The sequence below is a fragment of the Physeter macrocephalus genome, chromosome 11 (assembly GCF_002837175.3).
Source record: "Physeter macrocephalus isolate SW-GA chromosome 11, ASM283717v5, whole genome shotgun sequence".
NCBI lineage: Eukaryota > Metazoa > Chordata > Mammalia > Artiodactyla > Physeteridae > Physeter > Physeter macrocephalus.
This window is the reverse complement of record NC_041224.1, coordinates 169713064-169735919: the sequence shown is the minus strand read 5'-3', so window position 1 is coordinate 169735919 and position 22856 is coordinate 169713064. Positions and strand designations below refer to the sequence as shown.

At 49.8% G+C, this 22856-nt stretch overlaps 1 protein-coding gene across 13 annotated transcripts in view; it reads left to right on the top strand.

Annotated features, from left to right (window-relative positions):
- TTC7B (tetratricopeptide repeat domain 7B) overlaps positions 1 to 22856 on the top strand; it is a 249175-nt gene that overhangs the window by 14716 nt on the left and 211603 nt on the right. For all 13 annotated transcript variants that reach the window (XR_008618724.1, XR_008618723.1, XM_024130960.3 and 10 more), the window contains exons 2-3: positions 8901 to 9055; positions 12690 to 12858. Coding sequence is in view for 11 of the 13 variants with exons in the window: in XM_024130960.3 (XP_023986728.1) it covers positions 8901 to 9055; positions 12690 to 12858 (324 nt within the window). In the remaining 2 variants the exon portion in view is untranslated. The remainder of the gene's footprint in view (positions 1 to 8900; positions 9056 to 12689; positions 12859 to 22856) is intronic.

Below are 22856 nucleotides of genomic sequence, written 5' to 3'. Positions count from 1 at the left end.
CAGGCGGAGGGAGCGGAGGACGCTTCTCCCAGCGGACCCTGAAATGCATCTCAGACGATGCCTCGAACTTTGGCAGGAGAAGGGAGGCAGGCACAGCATGTCCAGGCACCCTCTGATGAGACACGGCCTTGGAAGGATGCTGAGGGCCTGGAGAGTGTGTGTGAGAGGCTGGCGGCCCAGGGAGAGCGGGTGATCATTTCTCAGTAGTAACTGCAGACTTAAAACATCTTCGCATGGTTCTGAGATGGTGGAGTACGTCGTGGGAAGCCCTCTGTGGGCACCCAGACCAGCCGCTCTAGATTCAGAGTACACTGTAACACGGGCCATCTTTTTTCATTTTAAATTAGCCAGTTAATACTTTCTAGGTAACGAATGCACATGGTTATGAAGACCTAATAATGCAAAGGAGTATATAGTGAAAGTAGCTGCCTCCTTACATCATCTCCGTGTCCTCCCGCTCCCTTCCACTGAAACGACCATTCCTGGGGGCCCTTTCAGAAACACTCTGTGTACCTATACATTTATAAGAAAGTATATTGTTGGTTTTTGGCTTTTACACACAGTAGTGACATACTGCACTCCCTATTTTGTATCTGTCTTTGAGTTGTTATCTATTACTCTGTAACAAACCATCGGAACACTTAGTGTCTAAAACAACCACATTTTATTGTTTTTCCTGATTCTGGGCTTATCAGAGCTTGCTCCTGCCTCGGTGGCCAGCCGTGGGTCAGCTCAGGGATGCTACTGCCCTTGGCTGGGCGCTCTTACCTGGCTGGGTCTCACCTGAGACAGCTCAGCTCTGTTGCACGTGACCTTTCAGCCTCCTAGGTCCAGGCCAGCCAAGCCTGTTCTCATGGGGTTGCAGAGAAGCAAGAGGGAAGTAGAAGTGAATAAGCCCTTTTCTGAGCTTCTGTGTGCATCAGATTTGCTCCTGTCATATCAGTTGGAGCAAGTCCTGTGGCCAAGCCCGGGGTCAATGGGAAAGGCCACGAAGCATGTGGATTCAGGGAGGCATGAGGGCCTGTGGCCATTTGTGCAGCCAGGCTACCACGGAGCTGTGTTTAGATCTGTTCCCCTTGTTTAATGGACACAGTCTGTCCCATTGCCTGGGGTACACCATCATTCATTTAACAGGCCCCCTGTGTAGTTCCTATCCTTTGCCATTACCAGTAGGGCTGCATGTAGTAAACTAAACATCGCTATACATACATCTTTGTGCTCAAGAGTGCGTGTATCTATGGGAGAATTTGCTAAAACTGGAATTTCTGGGTCGGATGGTACAGGTATGTACATTGTTTTGTAGGTATTGCTGAGTTGCCCTCTGTAGACACTCCTATCGATTTATACTCTTCCCATCCCAACACTATCTGATGGTCTCTGTTTTCTTGTCAACACTCTTTGAGAGGCAGGAGGGTCACAAGTGCTGCAAACATTAAGGTACCTGTGATTTACAAGAAGCCAGAGAGACGAGGGGATGAAATTCAGAGTTCATACGGAGACTGGGAAATGGAGAACCTGACTCTCTCTGCTGGATAACACAGGGGACATACCAGTTCCTCCTTCAATAGGGGTTTGTTTTTTCCTCTTGGATTGGAGCCCCAGCAGGAATGGTTTGAATAGACCTAATGCTTCTCTATTGACATGTAAACTGAGTAGTTGAGATTTTTTTATATTGATATCAAGTACTCCCTGAACAAAGTAGAAACCGAAGTTTTTTCTTCCCCATCGGATCAAATCTCTGGGTGTCAGCTGTTTATCCCACAAGGGAGAAGGCTGTGAGGAAGGGGCAGTCACTTCAAGTGGCAGAGGGCACAGCTCCTCCTTCCCTGGGGGGCGGGGGGTGCCGGGGCCACCTGGGCACAGAGCCGAGCCGGCCGCGAGGCTCATGGGACTGTCTGTGGACATGAACCGGGGACCAGAGTCCCCTGCCGGGGGCTAATTCCCCACATTCTTCCTGGTGAGGGCCCTCGGGAGTGGTCTCTGTTTGGCTTCAGGCTTCCTCTCTATTTGTCACTGGGAAGCTGGTGTCTGCCACCTCAAACACCCAAAAATGCCCGCGGGAAAGTTGAAACCAGCCCCTGGGCCCCTGAGTCCCCCCTCACTCCGGTCACCTGAGAATCCCAGCAGGTGGGGCAGGAGAGGGACTTAGAAACTGCCTGTCCTGGCTTGGCCGGGGTTGGGAAGGAAGCTGGGCTCCTTCTCTTGAAGCTGACGTCCACATGGTTTGTGCCTGACCTGCTGGGGAGACGGGGCAGGAGCCATCTGGGTTTGAATCCCAGCTCCAGGACAGTATCCCAGCGCCTCACAGTAGCGAAAGGTGAGGAAACTAAGGCTCAGAGAGGTTAAGTAACTTGTCCAGTGCCACACAGCTAGAAAACAGAGGAGCAGGGATTCAAGCCCACGGCTGCCTGAGGCCAAAGCTGTTTCTCACATAGTACTTACTACTGGGCTTCCCCATCCTGGGAAGTACACCGCGGCCCCACTTTGCAGTCCTGAGGCTCTCCCCTGCGCCTGGGGGTGTGAATAGGCAAGTGGGGGAAGAGATAACTCAGATTTAAATCTTTCGGGAGCAGGATTCTGTGTTGCGACTGGAAAACTCTCAAGGCCGTCGTAGGGTGCACCTTGTTTGCTACCCAGTTCTCTGGGATCACTTTCCTCTCTTGCCTGATGTCCAATGTCTGGAAAACTGCTTTTCTTTTTTTTTCATATATTCTGTCTTGTTTTTGTGTTTATTTTAGATGGGAGGGTAAATTCGGTCCGTCTTGGCTGGAAGTGAAAGTCTATTTTTAACATTTTGATCCTCTTTTATATTTAATTCTTTAATACAGTGGGAATTCATTTCCTTGTGTGCCCCGAGGTGCCTTATTTCCTTATGCCTCATGGTCCCGGCATGTAGCGGGACACACGGTTGGGCCATGACAGCGGGGTGGGGGACGTCTGTTTCTTTTGTCGATAGTGGATTCTGTTTGGGAAGCTGTGCGGTCCTTGGCCAGGGCCCGGGGAGCCCCCTCCATCACTAGCCTTGCAGCTTCTGTATAATTTCTCTGGCATGAGCTGCTTGATTTTTAAAAATAATTAATTAATTTTTGGCTGCATTGGGTCTTCGTTGCTGCACACGGGCTTTCTCTAGTTGCATCGAGCGGGGGCTACTCTTCGTTGTGGCGCATGGGCTTCTCATTGCAGTGGCTTCTCTTTGTTGCGGAGTACGGGCTCTAGGTGCACGGGCTTCAGTAGTTGTGGCACTTGGGCTCAGTAGTTGCGGCTCACGGGCTCTAGAGCTCAGGCTCAGTAGTTGTGGCGCATGGGCTTAGTTGCTCTGCAGCACGTGGGATCTTCCTGGGCCAGGGCTCGAACCCGTGTCCCCTGCATTGGCAGGTGGATTCTTAACCACCGCACCACCAGGGAAGCCCCAAGCTGCTTGATATTTTTAAGATTTCTGGCCTCCTCGTTAGGAGAGTGAATGGCAGGGAAGTCACCTTTTTTGAAGGGAGGTCAAGAAAACATAATTTGCTTGGGAGATTAATTAGAGCCTGGAAATTTTAAAAATTTCAAAAATGATTTTGTAGCCACCATGCTAAATTTCAAATTAGATTGTAAGCTCTTTACTCAGAATGTGCAGCTCCTTTTAGAACTGAGGAGCTGATCCTTGCCTGTCTGACAGGAAACTCCCCCGACTACCTCCTCTCCCTCTCCCCGCCATTCATGGTTCAGCTCTTGGAGTTTCCCCAAGCAGCTGGTCTGTGTCATGCCTTGGCATATTCTGTTCCTTCTGCCTGGAATGCCCTTCCCCACATTTTCCTCCATGAAAACATATACCTGTCACACTCTTGCTGAAGGTTTTGTCTCCTCCTCCTTCTCCTCCACCCAGCCAGAGCTACACGCATCTTTGTTAGAGCCCGCACCATGTTAAATGGTCTTGAAGGACCAGAACCTCCATGAGAGAAAGGGCGCTGTCTCCTAATTCTGAGGAGAGCCTCTTCCTCTAGGCTGAACCTCTGCCAGGGCTCACCCCGCTGCTCTGACATAACTAGGCCCTCTTCACACACTTGAATCAAGACTCTGGTGTGTGGACTTCCCTGGTGGTGCAGTGGTTAAGAATCCGCCTGCCAATGCAGGGGACACGGGTTTGATCCCTGGTCCGGGAAGATCCCACATGCCTCAGAGCAACTAAGCCCGTGCGCCACAACTACTGAGCCTGGGCTTTAGAGCCCGCGTGCCACAACTGCTGAAGCCCGCACGCCTAGAGCCCATGCTCTGCAACAAGAGAAGCCACCGCAATGAGAAGCCCACGCACCACAACAAAGAGTAGCCCCCACTCGCCACAACTAGAGAAAGCCTTGGCGCAGCAACAAAGACGCAATGCAGCCAAAAATAAATGAATAAAATAAATAAATTTTTAAAAACCAGCAAAACAAAAAGCAAGCAACAACAAAAAGACCCCGATGCATTGCCCCAGTGTTAGGAGATCGGTGAACACAAAGGGACCTGAATCCCACACAGCACTAAGGAGCGATTTGTATACTCCTCTTCAAGTATGCAGCCACTTGTTTACATAAACATCTTTGCAAGCCTAGGAAGTACAAACAAATGAAAGAGGAGAGGTGGAGAGTCTAGGGGTTCTACCAAAGCCCTCAGTTGGGTTCTGCAGAGTTCTGTTTAGAAAGCCGTGAACTTGGGGATGGGCATTGGTAACTTTTCTCAGACAGTGTTTCTCAACTGAAAGCCTGTTTTGTGTTTGGGAGATCTAGTTAGGATACGATTTTGGCCACTGTAACAAAGGTCAGCATAACAGCGACTTAAGCAGAAGAAGGTGAAAGTTAATGTTTCTCTCTCATGTACTAATTGACCATAAGCAGCGCCCAGGGCTTGTGGCAGCTCCCGGGTGTTAGAGACCAAGGGTCCTTGTGTCTTGCTGCTCGCCGTCCTCAGTAGATGGCTTCCACCTTGTGGTCTGGGACAGGTTGCCAGGATCTATCAGCACAGCCACGTCCCAGCTGGTAGGGTGGGATGAAGAGGGACTGGATGGCAAGCTCATCCCCGCTAAGGCCCTGGCCCAGATGCTGCGTGTATCCCATCAGCTGTGACTGAGTCACACGCAGCATCTAGCTCCCAGGGGCTCTGGGAAGCTATGTGCACTGATGAAACCTGGGCATTCTAATGCTAAAGGAAGAAGGGGAGAATGAATATTAGGGGGCGGCTGGCAGATTCTGCCACAGGCAGGGACAGGCCTACCCTGGAGGGTGCAGCCCAAATGCTTCTGCCTGTCATCGAGTTAATTCACCATTTATTGTCACTCTTTGCCAGATGTTGTGCCCGCCCCTGGGACTCAAATGACACTCAGGTTCTTCCTTTAAGCCTCTCCTTATAGTCTAGAAGGGATTGGGGTGCTCAAGGTTGCTGGGACAGCGGGGGGTGGCTTGGGATGGGGCATGTCAGGGAGGAGATCCACAGCGCTTAGAGATCAGTAATGGCCAACAGTGTTCTCAGCATCCCAGAGCCTTGCAAAGGCTTGGAGGAGTGAACCTGGCTGGCACACGTGGAGAACTTGGCCAGGACCTGTGTTCCATGCTAAGGGATTTGGGCGTCACCCCGTGGTGATGGGACTGGGTAGGGAGGTGGGGGAGGGTGAACCGGTGAGTCTCTGAGTTCTGACCCCAGCTGGTCTTCTCACTCACCACACCCTGTTCTCCAGCCACTTTGTTCAATGCAAAGAAAGCTTGCCTTTGCACCTTTCCAATGCTATGCTGTTCCCTCAGCCTAGTTTACCCTTCCCTCTCTTGTTTGCCAGTCCAGATCCTACTCATCCTTTAAGGCCCAGCTGAGTGGTGTGGTCACTCCAGGTCACCGCATAGACCCTACTAAGAACTCATTAGCTCTCTTCTGCAGTCTTGCTATGGTCACAGTATTGTTCCCATTTTATAAACGGGGGAATTGATGCTTCAGTATGACCCTGTCCCACAGCTAGAAAGATGCGGCAGGTAGCAGAGGCCCTGATCTATTGTCCTTTCTGCTCGCTGGCCTGGCAGTTCTGCTCCAGGCAGCCATTTCCAGATGCAGGGGCAGAAGTGCAGCAGCAGGGAGGTGAGCTGGAGGGGCAGGGAATGATGAGGAATAATTCAGAATAATGTGGAGTAATGGGGAGTAATGGGGAGTAATGTGGAGTAATGTGGAGTAATGGGGAGTAATGTGGAGTAATGGGGAGAGAGGAATCCTCAGCTCATGTGTCCAGAGAGCCTTTCTTAGAATTACCCCCCAAAATGGTGAGGTTAAATCCTAGGGCCAAAGTCACAGAGCAACAAATTGAGATTTAAATCTAGGACTCTGAATCCCATTTTACTTTATTTTATTTCTTGGAAGCTTAAAGTATACAGAAAAGAAATTCAAAGTATACTGAGAGTCTTACCACTCAGAAATAACCACTATTAATATCCTGATATATATATATATATATATATATATATATTTTAAATTTTATTTCCAATTTTTATAGAAGAGTTCATTTTTTCTAAAAGTAATATTAAATGATTCTGCTCAATAGAAATAATTCAAACTTTAAAGATGAGAGCTTAAAAATTATCCCAAATATTATCATTCAGAAGTTCCTATCGTTTCCTCCAGTGATAATCATTCTAGATGTCTCTGTAGGGATATAGACAGATTTAAAGAGAAATAGACACACTTTTATAAATAGTGATCATATTCCTGTTTAGTAGCCACTAGCCACATGTACCTATTGACCCCTTGAATTGTGGTAGGTTTGAATCAAGATGTGCTATAAGTGTAAAGTACACAATGGATTTAGAAAAATTAATATGAAAAAGAATGTAAAATATCTCAGTAACTTAAAAAATACTGATTACTGGTTAAACTGATACTATTTTGGATATATTGAGTTAAACAAAATATATTAGTAAAATTAACTTCACCTGTTTCTTGTTTCTTTTAATATAGCTACTACAAATTTTAAAGTAACATGTGGCTTGCATATATTTCTATTGGATGGCAGCGCACTATTAGAATACAAGGTGTTAGTAAGTATTCATGGAGAGAAGAAACTGAATCCGAAGGAATTGTTGAACTCCAAATAAGTGCTTCACCATGTGACAATCATTTCCTAAAGAGTCCAATAAAGCTTTTTTTAAAAAAATATTTATTTATTTGGCTGTGCCGGATCTTACTTGCGACACGTGGGATCTTTTTTTTAGTTGTGGCACATGGGCTCTTAGTTGCGGCATACGGGATCTAGTTCTCTGGTGACTAGGGCTCGAACCTGGGCCCCCCGCATTGGGATCGTGGAGTCTTAGCCACTGGACCACCAGGGAAGTCCCCAGTAAAGCTTTAAGAAGATTGGAGTCATGTTTGTTTTTCTTGTTTAAACATATATTACAGTGTTTTGAAAGATGAGGGCATGGCCCCCAAAGTTCCTCCCAGTTTTTGATGTATTATTGTTTTTGCATCATATTAATTTATAACAGTCATGTTCTGTTTTGTAATTCTCGCAGGCCTGCAGGCCTCTGCCTACATGTCCTTCATCCCTGAGCCCTGGATTTCTTTATTAGCTGGATTTCATTCTCAGGAAGGACTCATGCTTCTGGGAGGAAGCTGTTGTTTGGGCTGGCCTGTCCACGTGGGCTTTGCTCCGTATCCCCGGGCTCTGTGCCGACATGGCGTTACGTAAGGCCCTCGGTGTTGATGCGGCCATGGGGCAAGCCTGACGTCCTCCGCATCTTGTAGGCAATTGCTTTCTCTTCTTGGACAGCTGAAGAATTCTTGTGTTCAGTAGCCTAACTCAGCTCTGTTTTTGTGTTGCTTGGTTCCTCCCAGGACCCTTGGTCTCATCTCTAAAAGATTATTTTCGGCTCCACAGTGCACAGACAGAGGCACTGCTGAGAACTATAGATTCAGCAGCTTTGGGCCACTGACCAGAGCACTTGGAAAGGCTCTTGTTACAGCTCTCGGCCTTCGGTAGACCTACTTCCCCAAATCTCAGTGGGTCCTCTGTGATATTTTTTTTTAGTTAATTTTAGATTATACAAATAATGGGCAAAACTGTTCTCCTCTCTAGGGCCTGGACATTACAGATGAAGCTAAAGTCTAATTGGCCACTAACCCCCGTTGAGGTTCTCCTTCCTGTACCCCAGTGGTAACTACTGCCATGGGTTTGAGGCATATCCTTCCAGACCTTTAAAAATTGGTTTTATATTTTCATACAATTATGTTCTGTCCCTTCACAGAAAAAATAGACTGTGTTCAGGCTGGTGTATGAATTGTTCTGGGTTTACTCAGAACAATCTGGATGTGTGGATTCCAAAGAGCTGCTCTTAGAGTGAGGTTTTTATTCTAATTAACAAGCCAGCACAGACATTAACAAAGAAGTATAAGTAATGCACTCTTAGGAGCAGAACCTTCATACAAACATTCCCAGATATCATGTCTGTAGAGCTTTGACTTTTAGGCAGAAACAGACTGCATGCATTCAGGTCATTTTGACACAAACTTGTTTTAAGAATCTGAGTACACAAGACTTTCTACCAGCTCATGTCCATGTATAAAGCCATGGACCACAAAAGAGCTAGAAGATTTCACTGCGTTGTCTCTGAAAAATACAGTATTGGGTTTTGTGTGTTTTGTAGCGATCATGCTGAATAAATCATAAGACAACTTTGTGTTTTCTACTGAACTTGAGCTCTGTCCACGTTAACGAGTATCCATCTTTCTAGTTCAATAAATATGGGACAGAGGAATGAATGCTTGAGCTACCACCCTTTTGCTTTCATACTCTGGAACATTCTTAACTAATTAAGAGAATTCACTGTAAGATGGTCCTGAGGTCCTTGGGGAGTTCCCAGCACACAGACCATTCCTCACCCCCATTTAGCTTCTCACTGTGTTCTTTGTAGATGATATGGCAGAACTCCTCCTCGGGGAATCAAAGCTGGAGCAGTACCTGAAAGAACACCCCCTGCGGCAGGGGGCCAGTCCCCGAGGCCCCAGGCCCCAGATGACTGAGGTCCGCAAGCATCTGACCGCTGCCCTGGACCGAGGGAACCTCAAGGTACCGTGGGCCTCGGGATGAGGGCTTAGAGGGATGTGCTGGCTCTACCTCCTCCGGGCAGCGTGTGCTCAGGAAGGACGCCCAGGGACGAACTGGGCGATGGGCGGAGCACATCCGTGGCTTGTCTTCTGAGGAGCAGGCCAACTCCCTGTGCAATTGATGTGGGGCTTCCAGACCAATAGGTTCTCTCTGACGGGAGTCTCTAATGACACATTATCCTGAGAAATGGCACTAATCTTCCCCAGGTGCTTGGAATAAAGCTGTTATCTGTGGCCCAGGACTCAATCTGACACTTTGTCCCACTGCAAAGAGAGAAGTTAATCAGAAGTGTCACTTACCGCATGATATCCTGCCTGAAATATGCAGCTCGTGAATGTCCCAGGCAGCTCTGGCCCGGAGGGGGGTGCACATTGGTGCCGGCAGGCCTGGTACCTTGGTGTGGGAGGGAACCAGGGCAGGAACTTCCCTCTGCCTGAGCAATGACCCTAATCCTCATGGCACAGGAAACCCTAAGCGCTGCCCTTCTCTTCATCTGCCCTGTTTCCTGGTCTCTATATTCAGCTTTCCCTCTCCATTTCAGGTCTTTCCTTGCTTGCTTCATTGAATCTCTTTCACCTTGCCTTCCTTCCCCCCTGCCCCCTTCCCCACCCTGTTACCTCACTTACTGGTTTCTGGACACTTCCCTGCCTGAAGTCTGGCTCTTAACTGGTTTCCTGAAGTCAGTCTTGTTCAGATAGCTGACTGCATCCCAGCGTTCCTGTCAGCTTCTTTAGGGTCCCTTTAAAATCTCGGATGTATTCTCTATTGGGGAAGGGCAGTCTTCAGTGAACTTTTAAAGCTCTGACTTCTTCCTTTCTTCCTTCCTTCCTTCTTTCACTTTTCTTCAGAGTTAGGGACAGTTGTCTCCATGTCAGTTGTTCTTAACGAAGATGGTTCTGGTGACATTGGTGGGTCCTAATCAGTGGGAAAGGGTGGGGGGACCTCATAGTGACAGCTGGTCAGACTCAAGTGTCCTTCCAGGAGGTATAAGGGTGAGACTCTGTGTTGGGGGGAGAGGTTGAAGATCACTGCTCCAGGCCTGGCACCTGGCTAGTTTCTATCCCACTTCGAATCCCCCTACCTTCATCCGGAAAAATTAACCTTTAATTTTACCACACGCTCATAGTTTTTGCACTCCATCCTCCACAACCCAGTGCGGTAGTAAGAACATTGAATTTCAACTTAGAATTCTGAGTTTGCTTTCCAGTTGTGGATTTATAAGCTGTGTGATCTTGGGAAGTTACTTAACCTCTCTGAGCTTCACACCTCTTATCTGTAAGTGTATTTAGCTCAAGGTCGTTTTGAGTCTCAGGTGTAGAAGTTCTTTCACAACTGAGTAGCGCTAGATACATGTCAGTTTTTGCTATTTTTTTGGTTCTACCTAGAGAATTTTTCTCCTGTTGCCATTTTTTAGCTCCCTCAGCCTCATAAAGAGTGTTCCAAAGTCGTATTGCTCTTGCTTGGGCGGGTTGACCCACTCAGGCTGGCTGATGTGAAATTTCCTCTCCTCTTGACCTTAAGTTCAGGTGTCTCCTAGCTGGGAGCTAGGGAAAGCCCAGTGCAGACACAGGTGCCCACAAAACACAAGTGAACTGAGGCTGGAGAGACCAGAGCGAGGTAGCCATGTGGTGGCAAAAAGAGCCTGGACGAGGAGTCAGGAGGCCTGGCTTCTGGTTCAACTCAAGAAAGTTGCGCTTGTCACAGGCAAGGTAACATGGCACCGGGCTGGAGCTGCTCCCCTCTCCCCCTCGGCCCAGGGGCCTTGGCCAAGCTGTTTCCTCCTCTGCACAAGGCCATAGATGGGACTTGCCCCCACAAGGCTCTCCATACTGCGCCTCTACTCTTGGAATTTTCTTCAAGCTCCTGCATATTTTCCATCTGGCCCTTCAAGTTTACCTTTTTTTTTAATTAAAAATTTTTTCGGGTTTAATTTTTAAAGCGTTTTTCTTGTGGTAAAATATAAATATCATAAAATTTGCCATTTTAACCATCTTTTAGGTTCAGTGGTTTTAAGTGCATTCATATTCAGGTCACCACCATCTATCCCCAGAAACTTTTCATCATCCCAAACTGAAGCTCTGGGCCCAGCAAACACTAACTCCCTCCCCCTCCCCCTTCAGTTTGCTTTTCAGCCTATGGGTCTCAGTTCTGGGGAAAGAGGGAGGACACAGGAATCTCCTGGGAAGCCTTTTCAATATACCCAAGCCTGCCCTGTCCTCTTCCCTGGTGGAGAACCCCTGTGGTGGATGCTTTTTTTTCACAGCTCTTTTTCTCTTTTCTTAAATCTGCTTTGATTTCTTTCTCTGTTTCCAAATATAATTCTGACATCGTGCATTGGTGCCACTCTCTTGGGCCACTCGTAAAACCCTTTTGCTCCCTTCACTCTCTTGCCTGTTCTATGTCCTCTGCAGTGCTGCCCCTGCTCCCTTTCAGCGACTGCCTGGAAGCCGACCACCTTGGCTGAAACAGCGGCTTCTCCATGCTCTGGCTGGTCACCTGCGTGTCGCCCTCTCCATCTCAGCCATAGATTACAGGATAGTACAGCTTCATAGTGTGCTTCTGTAAGCTGAAAAATCCGGCCTTGTATAGCTGGGGTTCCAATGAGAATGCCTAGAAGAGGGTGATAAATCTCTTTCCTTATGCAGATGGCTGGGTCGCCTCTTCTTTCCCCAGTGATGAGTGGGGCTCGAGGATGGGCTGAGGATGAGGTTGGTGGGTGTGGACTGGGGAAGCCAGCCTCTCCTGATGGAGAGGAAGACGAGCCCATCAGAGTTAGAACTTGCAGCCTCTGGGAAGGGAGCTGGGTCAGTAACCATAACAAGCTGGAACAGCTCAGCGAGAAAAGTTTGTCCCTGGAAAGAAAGCAAGTCCTGATTTTTGCACCAATTTAGAAAGCCTCTCTCCTTGGGTTATTTGGGTTACAGTCTGTGGTATACCCCCAGTGCTGTGGGCAGGACCCACCAGGATGTCCGTGGAGCCTCCTTTTCTGAGACAGGTGCTCGTGAGTTTTGTTCATAACGCACGCCTTCCATTCTTGACCCAAACCTGAGGCCTGAGGAGAGCCTGTTTCACAGCAGGTTTATTGAAGTATAATTCACATGCCATATAATTCATCCATTTAAAGTGTACAATTCAGGAGCTGTGCAACCATTACGTCAATTTTAGAACATTTTCATCACCCCAGAAGTAAACCTGTAAGTATTAGCAGTCATCTCTCATGCCCCCATCATCCCAGCCCTAGGCAACGCTAGTCTGCCTTCTGCCTCAGCAGGCTCGACCGTTCTGGCCAATATATGTCGCCTGTGGCTGGCTTTTTCACTCAGCGTCATGTTCTTGAGGTTCACCCATGTGGTCCCAGGGGTCAGTACTTCGTTCCTGATGATGGCTGAGTAATATTCCAGGGGACGGCAAGACCACATTTGCCTCCCCGTCATCAGCTGCTGGCCACGTGGGCTGTTTCCGCTCTGGGGCCGCTGTGGGCAGTACCGCCAGGAAGGCTCCCACGCCCGTCTTGGTGTGGAGAGCCGCGGGGCCCCGTGGGAGCATCACACATCGTATCGTAGGAAAATGTTTTTTTCTCTCCTTTTCCTTCTAGTCAGAATTCCTACAAGAGTCCAATCTGATCATGGCCAAGTTGGATTATGTTGAAGGAGACTATGAAGCCGCACTCAACATTTATGCCCGGGTGGGCCTGGAAGACTGGCCGCTGACGGGCGTCCCCCCTTACAGGTTGCGGATGGCCGCGGACGCCTACGCCACCAAAGGTGAGGCCCACACCTGCTCTCCTGGGGGCCGTGCCCCGGGTCGCGCTGTCTGGAGCTGCAGGGCCTCCCTGGATCCTGCGGTTTGACCCCTGTGCCCTTGGCTGGGCTTCACCCCGGCAGCTCCCGGCGAGGCCCCTGGGGTTGCCCCACCACAGGCACTGGATCACTTTAAGCCCAGCGACACGGCGTTTCCTTAGAGCTGCAGCTCCTCAGTCATCCCCGAAGGAACAACATTGCAGTAAAGTTTCCTGATGATTAATGTGCAGCTTAAGCAGGGACCGTTCTTGGTAATTAAGATGCCGCACAGCGTATATACAGGGATCCTTATCATATGGCCAGTTGGCCATGTGGCTGACCTCATTTTTATTCATCAGTGCCACCTCTGGGTTAATTAAGGCTCAGTGGTCACTGTAACAGCCAGTCATGCAGTGTTTACCTGGGGGCCTAGGGGCTCAGGGGATAGAAGGGGGAAATGTTGCCCTGGTTGCCACAGAGGAGTTTGTAATCTAATGTGAGGGAGTGCAGTCCCACGGGGAAAAAAAACGACAGAAAGCCAGGACACACACATTATTTGACCTTTCCAAGTTTCTACTTCCTCATCTATGAAATGAATGTAATCACATCCACTTCATAGAGTTATGAGAATTAAGCCACATACTGTATGTAAAGCACTTACTAAATGATATTTTTAAATGTCAGCCCCAAACGAAACAGCAAATGGAAAAAGCCAGGCCCGGTAACAGCTTTTCAGAGGCAGGAGAGGTCACTGTAGGCCAGCAAGGCCAGGAAGGCTTCCTGGAGGAGGAGGGACACTTTGAAGTAGATTTATAAAGGCCTCAGTAAGAAGGAGACCCTCTGAAAGCCGCTCTTCTCCTTCCTGCCACCTACCATCCAAACCATGCAATGTGGCTGACTGTGGCCACACAGAGGCCCCCGGGCCCTGGGTGGGTTGACCCTCTAGAACAGCATTGAGCTGGCCACTTGTCTGCAGCCGGCTGTCTGCCTTGGTTATCCTATGCAGTGTTGAACAAAGACCCAGCCAAGGCACACTTAAAGAGCCTTGTGGCAGGGGTGACATATTCCCCCAGTTCCCTGGGGAACCTTGCTCAAGCACTTTTAGGTTCCTCTAATTAATCTTCTCAATGTCCCTGTGGGCTGGGAAAGGATGCTGTCACTCTGACAGGGCACTCTGGTGGTTTAATGGGCACAGCCCTTTGAGGCTGTCTCGGGGGTTCTGAGGGCCTGGGCCTGGGCCTGGGCGAGCATCTGTCTGAGGTCGGTGCCACACAGCTGCCCTCTTTTCTCGCTGGTGTTCACCCAGCACCTCACACGCCTTAGGCTTGTGGCAGCTGTGTATGTGTGTGAGAGAGAGAGAGATTTGCGGCCAGGAACAATATTGTGCAGCAAGAGCAAGGCTTCATCGGGCAGTTTCCAGTCACCTGATTGACCCGGGGCCTGCTGGCTTGTAGCCAGGAGTTGGTTTGTCCTTTGGGGGTGGGGCGTGGCTCTAAGGCCTGATTAGCACCAAGAGCTCAGGTCTTGATTTGGGCTCTGAGACGGCCTGGTGGGGCAGACTGTCTGCAGGTGGCACCACCGGCTTAGTCTCACGGCTGCCATGCAAAGTGGGCAAGGGGGACAGGAGGCTTGGTCCCCAAGTCTGGCCCTGGGTGGTGTGTGATTAGCAGTGGGCCCCAGCCACGGGGCATTTGGCTCTTGGGACATACTGGCTGGCTCATGGGAGAAGGGAAGAGCTGTCCCCTCACTTCACCAGAGTAAGACTGGGCTGGAGCAAAACCCAGGTGCACCTTGGATGGGCATGCACCCGCCCGCGCCCCTCCCCTGTGCCACCTGTATGCTGCTGTTGGCCGGGGAATTGACCTGCACACTTTCACAGGTCACCTCAACTTTTCCATGGTCCCCTGAGGTCTGACTCGACCCAGTCTCTCGGCCAGAGTCAGTGTCCATGAACTCCCACGTCTGCTCTTGCAGCCATGGCCGGGAGCAGACTCCCCTGGCCAGGTAATACAGCCTCGGCTTGTTGGGAATCAGAGGCCAACATCACTCAGTTATGAGAACCTCCTATGGGCCAACACCGCGTTAGGGTTTAATTGTCTCTTTAATCCTCCACACCCCTAATTTACAGACAAAGGAAGTGAGACTGGGTGAGGTTACTAGGAATGATATGGTGCCTATTGTGTGCCAGGTACTGTGGCCCTTATTTGGGTATCTCAGCCAAGCTTCACCATCACCCTATGAGGTAGACGCTATTATTTTTTCCATTTTACAGATGAGAAAACTAAGGCACAGGGATGTTAGATATGCTGCCCGGGGCCCTACAGCTGGGAAGTGGTAGAGCCAGGACTCAGCCTCAGTGGCTGGTTCCAGAGCCCGTGCTCTCCTACTGAGTGGTAGGAGGGAACTCAGTCTGAAGAGTGTTCAGCTCCAAAGCCCACGTTCTTAATTACTCTGCTCTGTTGGCACGTGGATGGGCAGGTGCTCAGGCCAGGTAAGGTTTCGGCAGGTGGAAAACATTCAGGTCACTAGAGAACACCCTAGATTTGTATCCACACCCCTCCTCTCAGCCCCACCTCTCACGTTCCTCTCCCTTAACTCCTTGCCCAGGTCCCTTGCTGTAAGTTCTGGCCCTTAAGCTCACATGTCCTGTCTTCTCTGACACCCTCCGGGGCTCACCCATTCAGAGGCCATCGCATTTGATAGTATCACAGCCCAGTAGGTTAGAACTACTCAAACGTCATATTAGAACTAGTTGTACTGCGATCAGACACTCCTGCCAGTCTGTGAGTTCCACTCAAGGAGGAACTGTTTTGTTTGTTTCCCATCCTCAGAAACTAACACGGTGTCTGGTGCCTAATTGGTGCTCAATTACTGATTGAAATTTATAGAGGTTCCCTTGCTCAGATTTCTGCCAAGGTGCGCATTGTGTAATTCAGGTGATTCTGGGTGCCTTTGCTTCTAGCTGTCATGGTCAGGGGCATTTTCTTTGCCCAGAGGTAACATACTGAGCATATTTCAATAATTCAGACTTACTCGCTGCCAGTTATGGGGTATACCTACCTGTAAGAGCATGTTGACATCACACCATGACAGAGGCTGGCATGGATCCCTTCCCCAAAGGTTGTACATTTCAGTTCATTTCCATTATCAGAGAGCCTCTAAATGGATCTCAACTCCCCCCCACCCCCTGCCATTCCCCCAGCGCCTTCCTCCTATCTCTTAAAACTAAGTAGAGAAACAGAGAATGGGAATAGAAGACATGGAGAAACGCTTTAGCTTCTGGTAGAACTGGGTTAATCAAGTGAGTAGAAATCTTTGCTCTGGGTACAGATTGAGATATCACGTGAAATCTCCAGGACACCGAATGGCCACAGATGTTCTTTTCCCAAATGGGGAGGCCTGGGAACAGTGAACACATGGTCACTGTCTATTTTGGGACTTCGATCTGCTGGACATCAGCTAACTTTCTGCAGCTAGGACAGTGGGAGCTGTAAGTGGCTTGCCTGCCTAGAGATGGCCTTTATAAATAGCCTTGGCATGTACCCTGTTGTAATAGAGGGACCACAAATGCATTGGTTCCAATTTGAGGGAAGGCTTGTGAAGGTCCTGCGATGGCCCACCTGGTCACGGTGGGTAGGCAGCTGTGTTCTGCGAGGTTGCTGTTCCTCCCCCGTCTGCTAGGGCGCAGTCCTCATCTGTGTGATGGATGACTGAAGCTGGGTGGCTGGCGTGTTGCAGCTCGTGGAAAGGGGAAAGGAGAGAGATGTCTAGGGTGAGCAGAGGTAACACACATCAGCCGTGCTGACAGTCCATTGGTGAGAAGTTACTGTAGGTCCATGGCCACCAGGCACTTGGGAAAAAGAGGAGACTGGGGGGACATGTAAGCGTCTCATTAGACACGTCCATCAGAGCTTGGTCTCGGACCCAGATGGGACCTGTTGGAGGATGCAGGGAGAAGAAAGTAGCCTGTGCTCAGGTGAATGAAAGGGAATGCGTAGGATCTGAGGCTTGGGATTGGTGCCCACGGGGAGGGAAATTATGAACCTGGAAACAGCAGCGTGGTATTAAACTTCCTTTCCAGATTGCATGGTACCAAAGCAGAGAAGGACTGACTCCAAAATATAAACAGGGCCTTCACAACCATCTCTCATACAAACGTCTTATTTTCCAGCGGGGGAGACTGTGCCAGAGAAGGTAAGGGACTTGCCCAATGGCACAGAATGAACTGGAGGCAGGGCCCGGACGTGGAGGTGTTTCTTGGTAGGAAACGTTCCTGTCAAGCTGCATGACGTCTGCCCAGGTGGAGAAGGCGGTATAGTGTTGGGAGCTTTGTGGGGCCTCCTCCACTTTCTTTATTCCTCCTTTGTTCCTGGGTTTGAAATTGCTCCTCTGACACACTGGCTCAGAGCTTGGGGTTTTGGAGCCAGACTTCCAGGTTTGATCTCTTGCTTTGTCACTTACTAGCTATAGGATCTTGTGCAAATTACTTTCACCTCACTGGGGCTCCATTTTTTCATCTATAAAATAGAGATAATAATAGTATCTACATTACAGCATTGTTGTAGGGAATGAGTGAACACATGTAAAGCACTTAGCACAGTGCCTGGCAGATCAACAAAGCTTAGCTATTTTTATTCTTACGCATCCCTGGAGCTTGAACCCAAATGGGTAGATCTCTTCAGAAGCCCCAGGTAACAGCCAGCTGTGGGGAGAGGGGAGAGTTGCCCTAGTGTATCTGCCTTGTGTAGCAGAGGGCTTGGCTCAGGCTGTGGGAGAGCAAGCAGAGATTGGAGGCTTAGGGAGGAACGGCTGTTGGTGCCGGAGGATGGGGAGCGCCCAGTGGTCAGGGGCAGGTGGAGTGGGCACCCTAACGGGACTGCTTGAGGGTGGGTCCAGAGACAAAGTTCATCCTGCACTTCACCAGTCGTGCCCCGGGCTGGCTCGGAAGGTTAGAGGTCTTTAGAGTTGGACCCACATTCATGGTTTTATCACAAAAGGCCATTCACATTGGGATGGATCAGTTGATTCAAGTAGCGTTCCTTTATTTTTATTTTTTTGTGTGTGGTATGCGGGCCTCCCTCCGTTGTGGCCTCTCCCGTTGCGGAGCACAGGCTCCGGACGCGCAGGCTCAGCGGCCATGGCTCACGGGCCCAGCCGCTCCGCGGCACGTGGGATCCTCCCAGACCGGGGCGCGAACCTGGTTCCCCTGCATCGGCAGGCGGACGCGCAACCACCGCGCCACCAGGGAAGCCCCAAGTAGCGTTCCTTTAAGAGGCAAGAACAATTCACACAATTCCCAGATAGTTGTCTTCGTAAGGAACGAACGTGCTAAATACACTGGCTGATAAGAGAGGAGATAGCGGAGGAGGAGAAACCATCTCTGCTGGGCTCCAGGGAGGAGGGCTCGTCTCTGCTGACTGGACTTCACTTCCTGGCCAGAGGCCTCCCCTTCCCTGGAGTCTGCAGACCTTGTGGGCCTCTTGCTTCGCAGAAGGGCGGGTGTGATGAGAACAGCACTGAGGATGTGGTAACAGAATCATATAATGGCCTCCCCTCGGATGTGTTACTTCCTTCCTCTTGTGAGACTGGCCCCAGAGCCCTCTTCGGTCTGCCCACTGTGTGCCCTGAGCATCGGGTCTTGGGGCGTGGTGTCAAGAAGGAGCCAAGGCGCCCGCCTCTCCGTGGGCAGCGCCGAGGGGCGAGGGAGCTCTCAGGGGCTTTCAGAAGTGCTGCCTGTTCCCTTAAGCTTGTAAGCACTCGTCTTCAAACACAGAACCCATCTCCAGAAAGGTGTGGATCTCAGCCTTGCCCTCCCCAGCTTGAAAACCAGTGTCTTCTCGCACCCACGGACCTCAGCTTGCAGTAATCAGTCGTTAGGCCAGAGGACAGAGACTTAAAACATTCACTGGCGAAACGTTTCGGGAAGAGGCCCCTGGGAATTGCTCGCTGTCCTCCGTGGGCCTCCTACCAGAGCAGAATTCAGATAAATCAGCACAAGGGACAGGGTTCAGTGTTGAGGGGCTTTTGTTAGGTGTTGCTCACGGGCTTCTCCACCACACTTTGCTCAGTCCTGGGCCGCTGGGTGGTATCGAAAAAGGCCTGAAATAAATTGAGTTGGAAATTGTTCAGGCTGTGGGTAGTTATGACTTGAGTACTGCCGTGCTCCCAAGAAGGCGGTCACATGTTGCGGCCACAGAGGAAACAAATATCTTTAACCAGGGTTCCCCGCCCCCCACCCATGAAATATAAGAGACGGGAGAAGAAGGGTGTATCTTCTCTTTCTCCTTGGGGGCTAATCGTAACAGCCCTCGGTGTCAAGGTGAGGCCAGACTCCCGACGAGGTGACTCGAGGAGTGAGGTTCCTGGAAGGTGGTTTACCTTTCTGCCTCATTTTTCCTCCTGGAATATTGTCTGTTAGGAGCAGCCCAGATTCCCCTGGCAAAGGGGAGACATGTTTGTTGGGGGCTTTCGCCTGGGGGCCCTGATGGGGGCTCCATCCTCAGGGATGTTGGTCTGCTGCCCCCAGGGGAGCCTGCATGTGGTGGGTTGGGTCCAGGCTGGCCATGCTCCGCCAGTGCCAGAGGCATCTGCGGGGTAGGCAGCGCTGGTCCCCTCGGACACTAGGGCCCCTGCCCTCTCCGGGCCGTGGGTTGACGTCTTCCGGACCAGCCGGCACCTATGCTCAGCTGACAGCTGCAGGCGCGGGCCTGGTGACCAGGGCTTGCCTCTTGAGGCAGCTCACGTAGACACTGGGTGGCAGAGAGGCTCTCAGGTCGCTTGTGCGCTCGGTGGGAGAGAGTGCCGTGAGAGAGGCACGACAGCTGCTGGGACGTGGTGGGAGGGGGAGGGGCTGGACCAGTGGCAGCGTGTCCATGTCATCAGCTCTGCCCAGCCCGAGCCCGCTGCGCAGCAGATGTAGCGAACGGGTATGCTGGGCTCACCTAGAGGATGGGGGCACAAGTGCCCATCCAAGTCAGCGACTCAGACTCCATCCCCCAAGGCCAGAGCCCCTGCGCTGAGCGCGTGCAGAGGGTAAACCCACGCTGAAGACGCGTTTTGAAGTTTTGCTGAGATCTGGGGGTTAGGGCCTTTCAGTTGTAGGTGAAAGAAAACCCAACTCAATCTGACTTCGGGGGCAGCTGGATTCAGGGCTCAAAGGCATGGACGCTTTCTCCCCTTTTCCCAGCACATCTTACCCTGTGTTGCTTCCCAGCTCAAGCTCCAGACCCTGATTCTCTTAGGCGTAAGTCTTAGGAATCTCAGGCAGATTGTCACTGGGTCTTGTTGACCCTGCCTGGGTCCCATTCCCACCCTCAATGTAGTTACGGTGGCCAGCGACATGCCCTGTAACTGGCCCAGGACCTGCATGAAGGCTGTGACAAAGAGGGTGGGCCCTTCAGGGGAATGAGAGGGAGGGTAAATGTCCGTGACAGATGACACAGCAGGGGGTCCTCTGAGTAGGCGCCTTCTTGTCAAAGAGGCTGGGGCTCTTTCTGCCCTTTCTCCTTGGAGGCGATCCCTGCAGGGGAAAAGGAAAAGGGACAGTCGAGGAGGAGCCGGGTGACTGCTCTGTGACAGAGTCACTGTGGACTGGAGGTGGCCTTGGGACCAGACAGCATCCGGCAGTCTCCAAGGATGGAGGAGCCGACCTTGCCTGCGTGGAGGGCTCTTAGGCGAAGAAGGACTTGACTGTTCTGGCCTCGGGGATAGGGCCAGGCCAGGCAGCGGAAACGGCACGAAGTCCAGCAGTATTCCCATATCTGGAGATCTTTCTAACAGACACAGCCACCTCAGGGTTCGGCTGCCCTGAGAGGTTGGGGTTCCTCTTGGATCAGCATTTGTTGAGCCCTCCCAGGAGCCAGGCATGACGCTTTCAGATTTACCTGCATGATTGCACTTTGCCCCGAGAACAATCCTGTGCCCTAAGGATTAGCATTCCCTGCGGAGGGGTTGAAAACCTGAATTTCAGAGGTGAGGTGGGATTCAAATCAAGGCCTGTGGACTCCGGAATCCATACGATTTCTGCTTTCTTGAGCTGCCTTTCAGTTGGAGTAGGGATGTCACTGATGGAATTCTGGTGTCAGATAACCTGCTAATCTTTGATGCTATTCCGTGATTCTTAAGTAAGTTAATCTAAGTCTCACTTTTCTTATCTACACAATGGAGATAATGATACAAGAATACTGAGAAGAATGAAGAAGACAGAATGGGAAAATGCTTTTAAATATATAAATCTGAGGTCAGCAAACGGGAGTTTGTGTAGTCTTGGCCTCAGGTATCCTGAGATTGGGAGCAGCCGTGGCTGTGATGGTCTCAGCCCACCCCATGGCCCCGCGTGTCATGCTCCTTTGCTTGGGCAGCTGGTGGTGCTTCTAGCTGTCCTGGGTTGCCCTCTTGCCTCTTCCCCCATAATTTCCCTTTATTCTTCTTCTTAATACAGACAAGATACATGTGCATTGTATAAAAATAAGAAATACAGACCAGTCAAAAGAACATAAAATATCCATCACCCTGTCTACCCAAAGCCAACCTCTGTTAACATCTTAGTGTGTTTCCTTCTAGATCTTCTCTATACTTATCATGCATGTGGCTTTTTTTTTTTAATAAAATGAGATTATTTCACATATACTGCTTTGTGACCTGCTGTCACTTTCTGCAACAACAGATAAATTTCTGCAACATTTTAGCAGCTGTGCAGCATTTCATTGCATGGATAAGCTATAATATATTTAACTAAGAAGCCTCTATTTTGGGCCATGTATGTTGTTTTCAGCTTTTCTCTGTTACATATAAAGCTGTGATGAATGCCCTCTCAGCCTGGTCTTTGTGCTTGTTCTTAATGAGTTCCCTAGGAGAGGTTTCCAGAGGTGGAGTTTCTGGGTCAGAAAAGAAGTATTTCCAGACTGTGCTGCAGAACGGCTGTGCCTGTGTGCTTTCCTATCTGCGCTATGTGGGACCAGCCGCCTCTCATTCTGACCTTTGATCTGAAAGTGCACAGTTTTTTTTCTTTTTTAAATTTTTTAAAAAATTTATTTTTTTTTAAATTTATTTTATTTTTGGCTGTGTTGGGTCTTTGTTGCTGCACGCGGGCTTTCTCTCTTTGCGGCGAGCGGGGCTACTCTTCGTTGCGGTGCGCGGGCTTCTCATCGCGATGGCTTCTCCTGTTGCAGAGCACGGGCTTTAGGCGCGCGGGCTTCGGTAGTTGTGGCACGTGGGCTCAGTAGTTCTGGCTCGCAGGCTGTAGAGCACAGGCTCAGTAGTTGTGGCGCACGGGCTTAGTTGCTCCACAGCATGTGGGATCTTCCCGGACCCATGTCCCCTGCATTGGCAGGCGGATTCTTAACCACTGCGCCACAAAGGAAGCCCCTAAACATTTATTCTTCGCTTGTATGTTGAGTATAGACTATTTGGAAAATAAAGAAAAATATAAAGCAAAAAATAAAACCAGCCACCCTCCTGCCGCTTGAGTTAGTTAACAAATTTTACAGATGTATTTTTGGGACCAGGGTTCAAACCAACCTGGGCTGCACAGTGGTGTGCCTTATGGATATGTTTGAACGAATTGCCTGTGGAACATCTGTGTTGTTTCAGTTTTTCATATTACAAATATTCTCTACAGCTTTTTAAAAAAACAACTTTATTGAGATATAATTTACATCCCATTAAATACAACCTTTTAAGTGTACAATTCAGTGGTTCAGAGTTGTGCAGCCATCACCAGTCAAGTTTAGAACATTTTCATCACCCCAGAAAGAAATCAGTACTCATTAACACTCACTTCCTGTTATTTGATTAATGCCCACGCCCCCAGCTCTAGCCAGTCACTAATCTACTTTTTGTCTAGAGATTTGCCTATTCTAGACATTTGAGATAAATATAATGTCATAACATGTGATGTTTTGTGTCTGGCTTCTTTCACTTGGCATGTTTCCAGGGTTCTCACATGTTGCAGCATGTATCGTTCCTTTTTATGGCTGAATAAT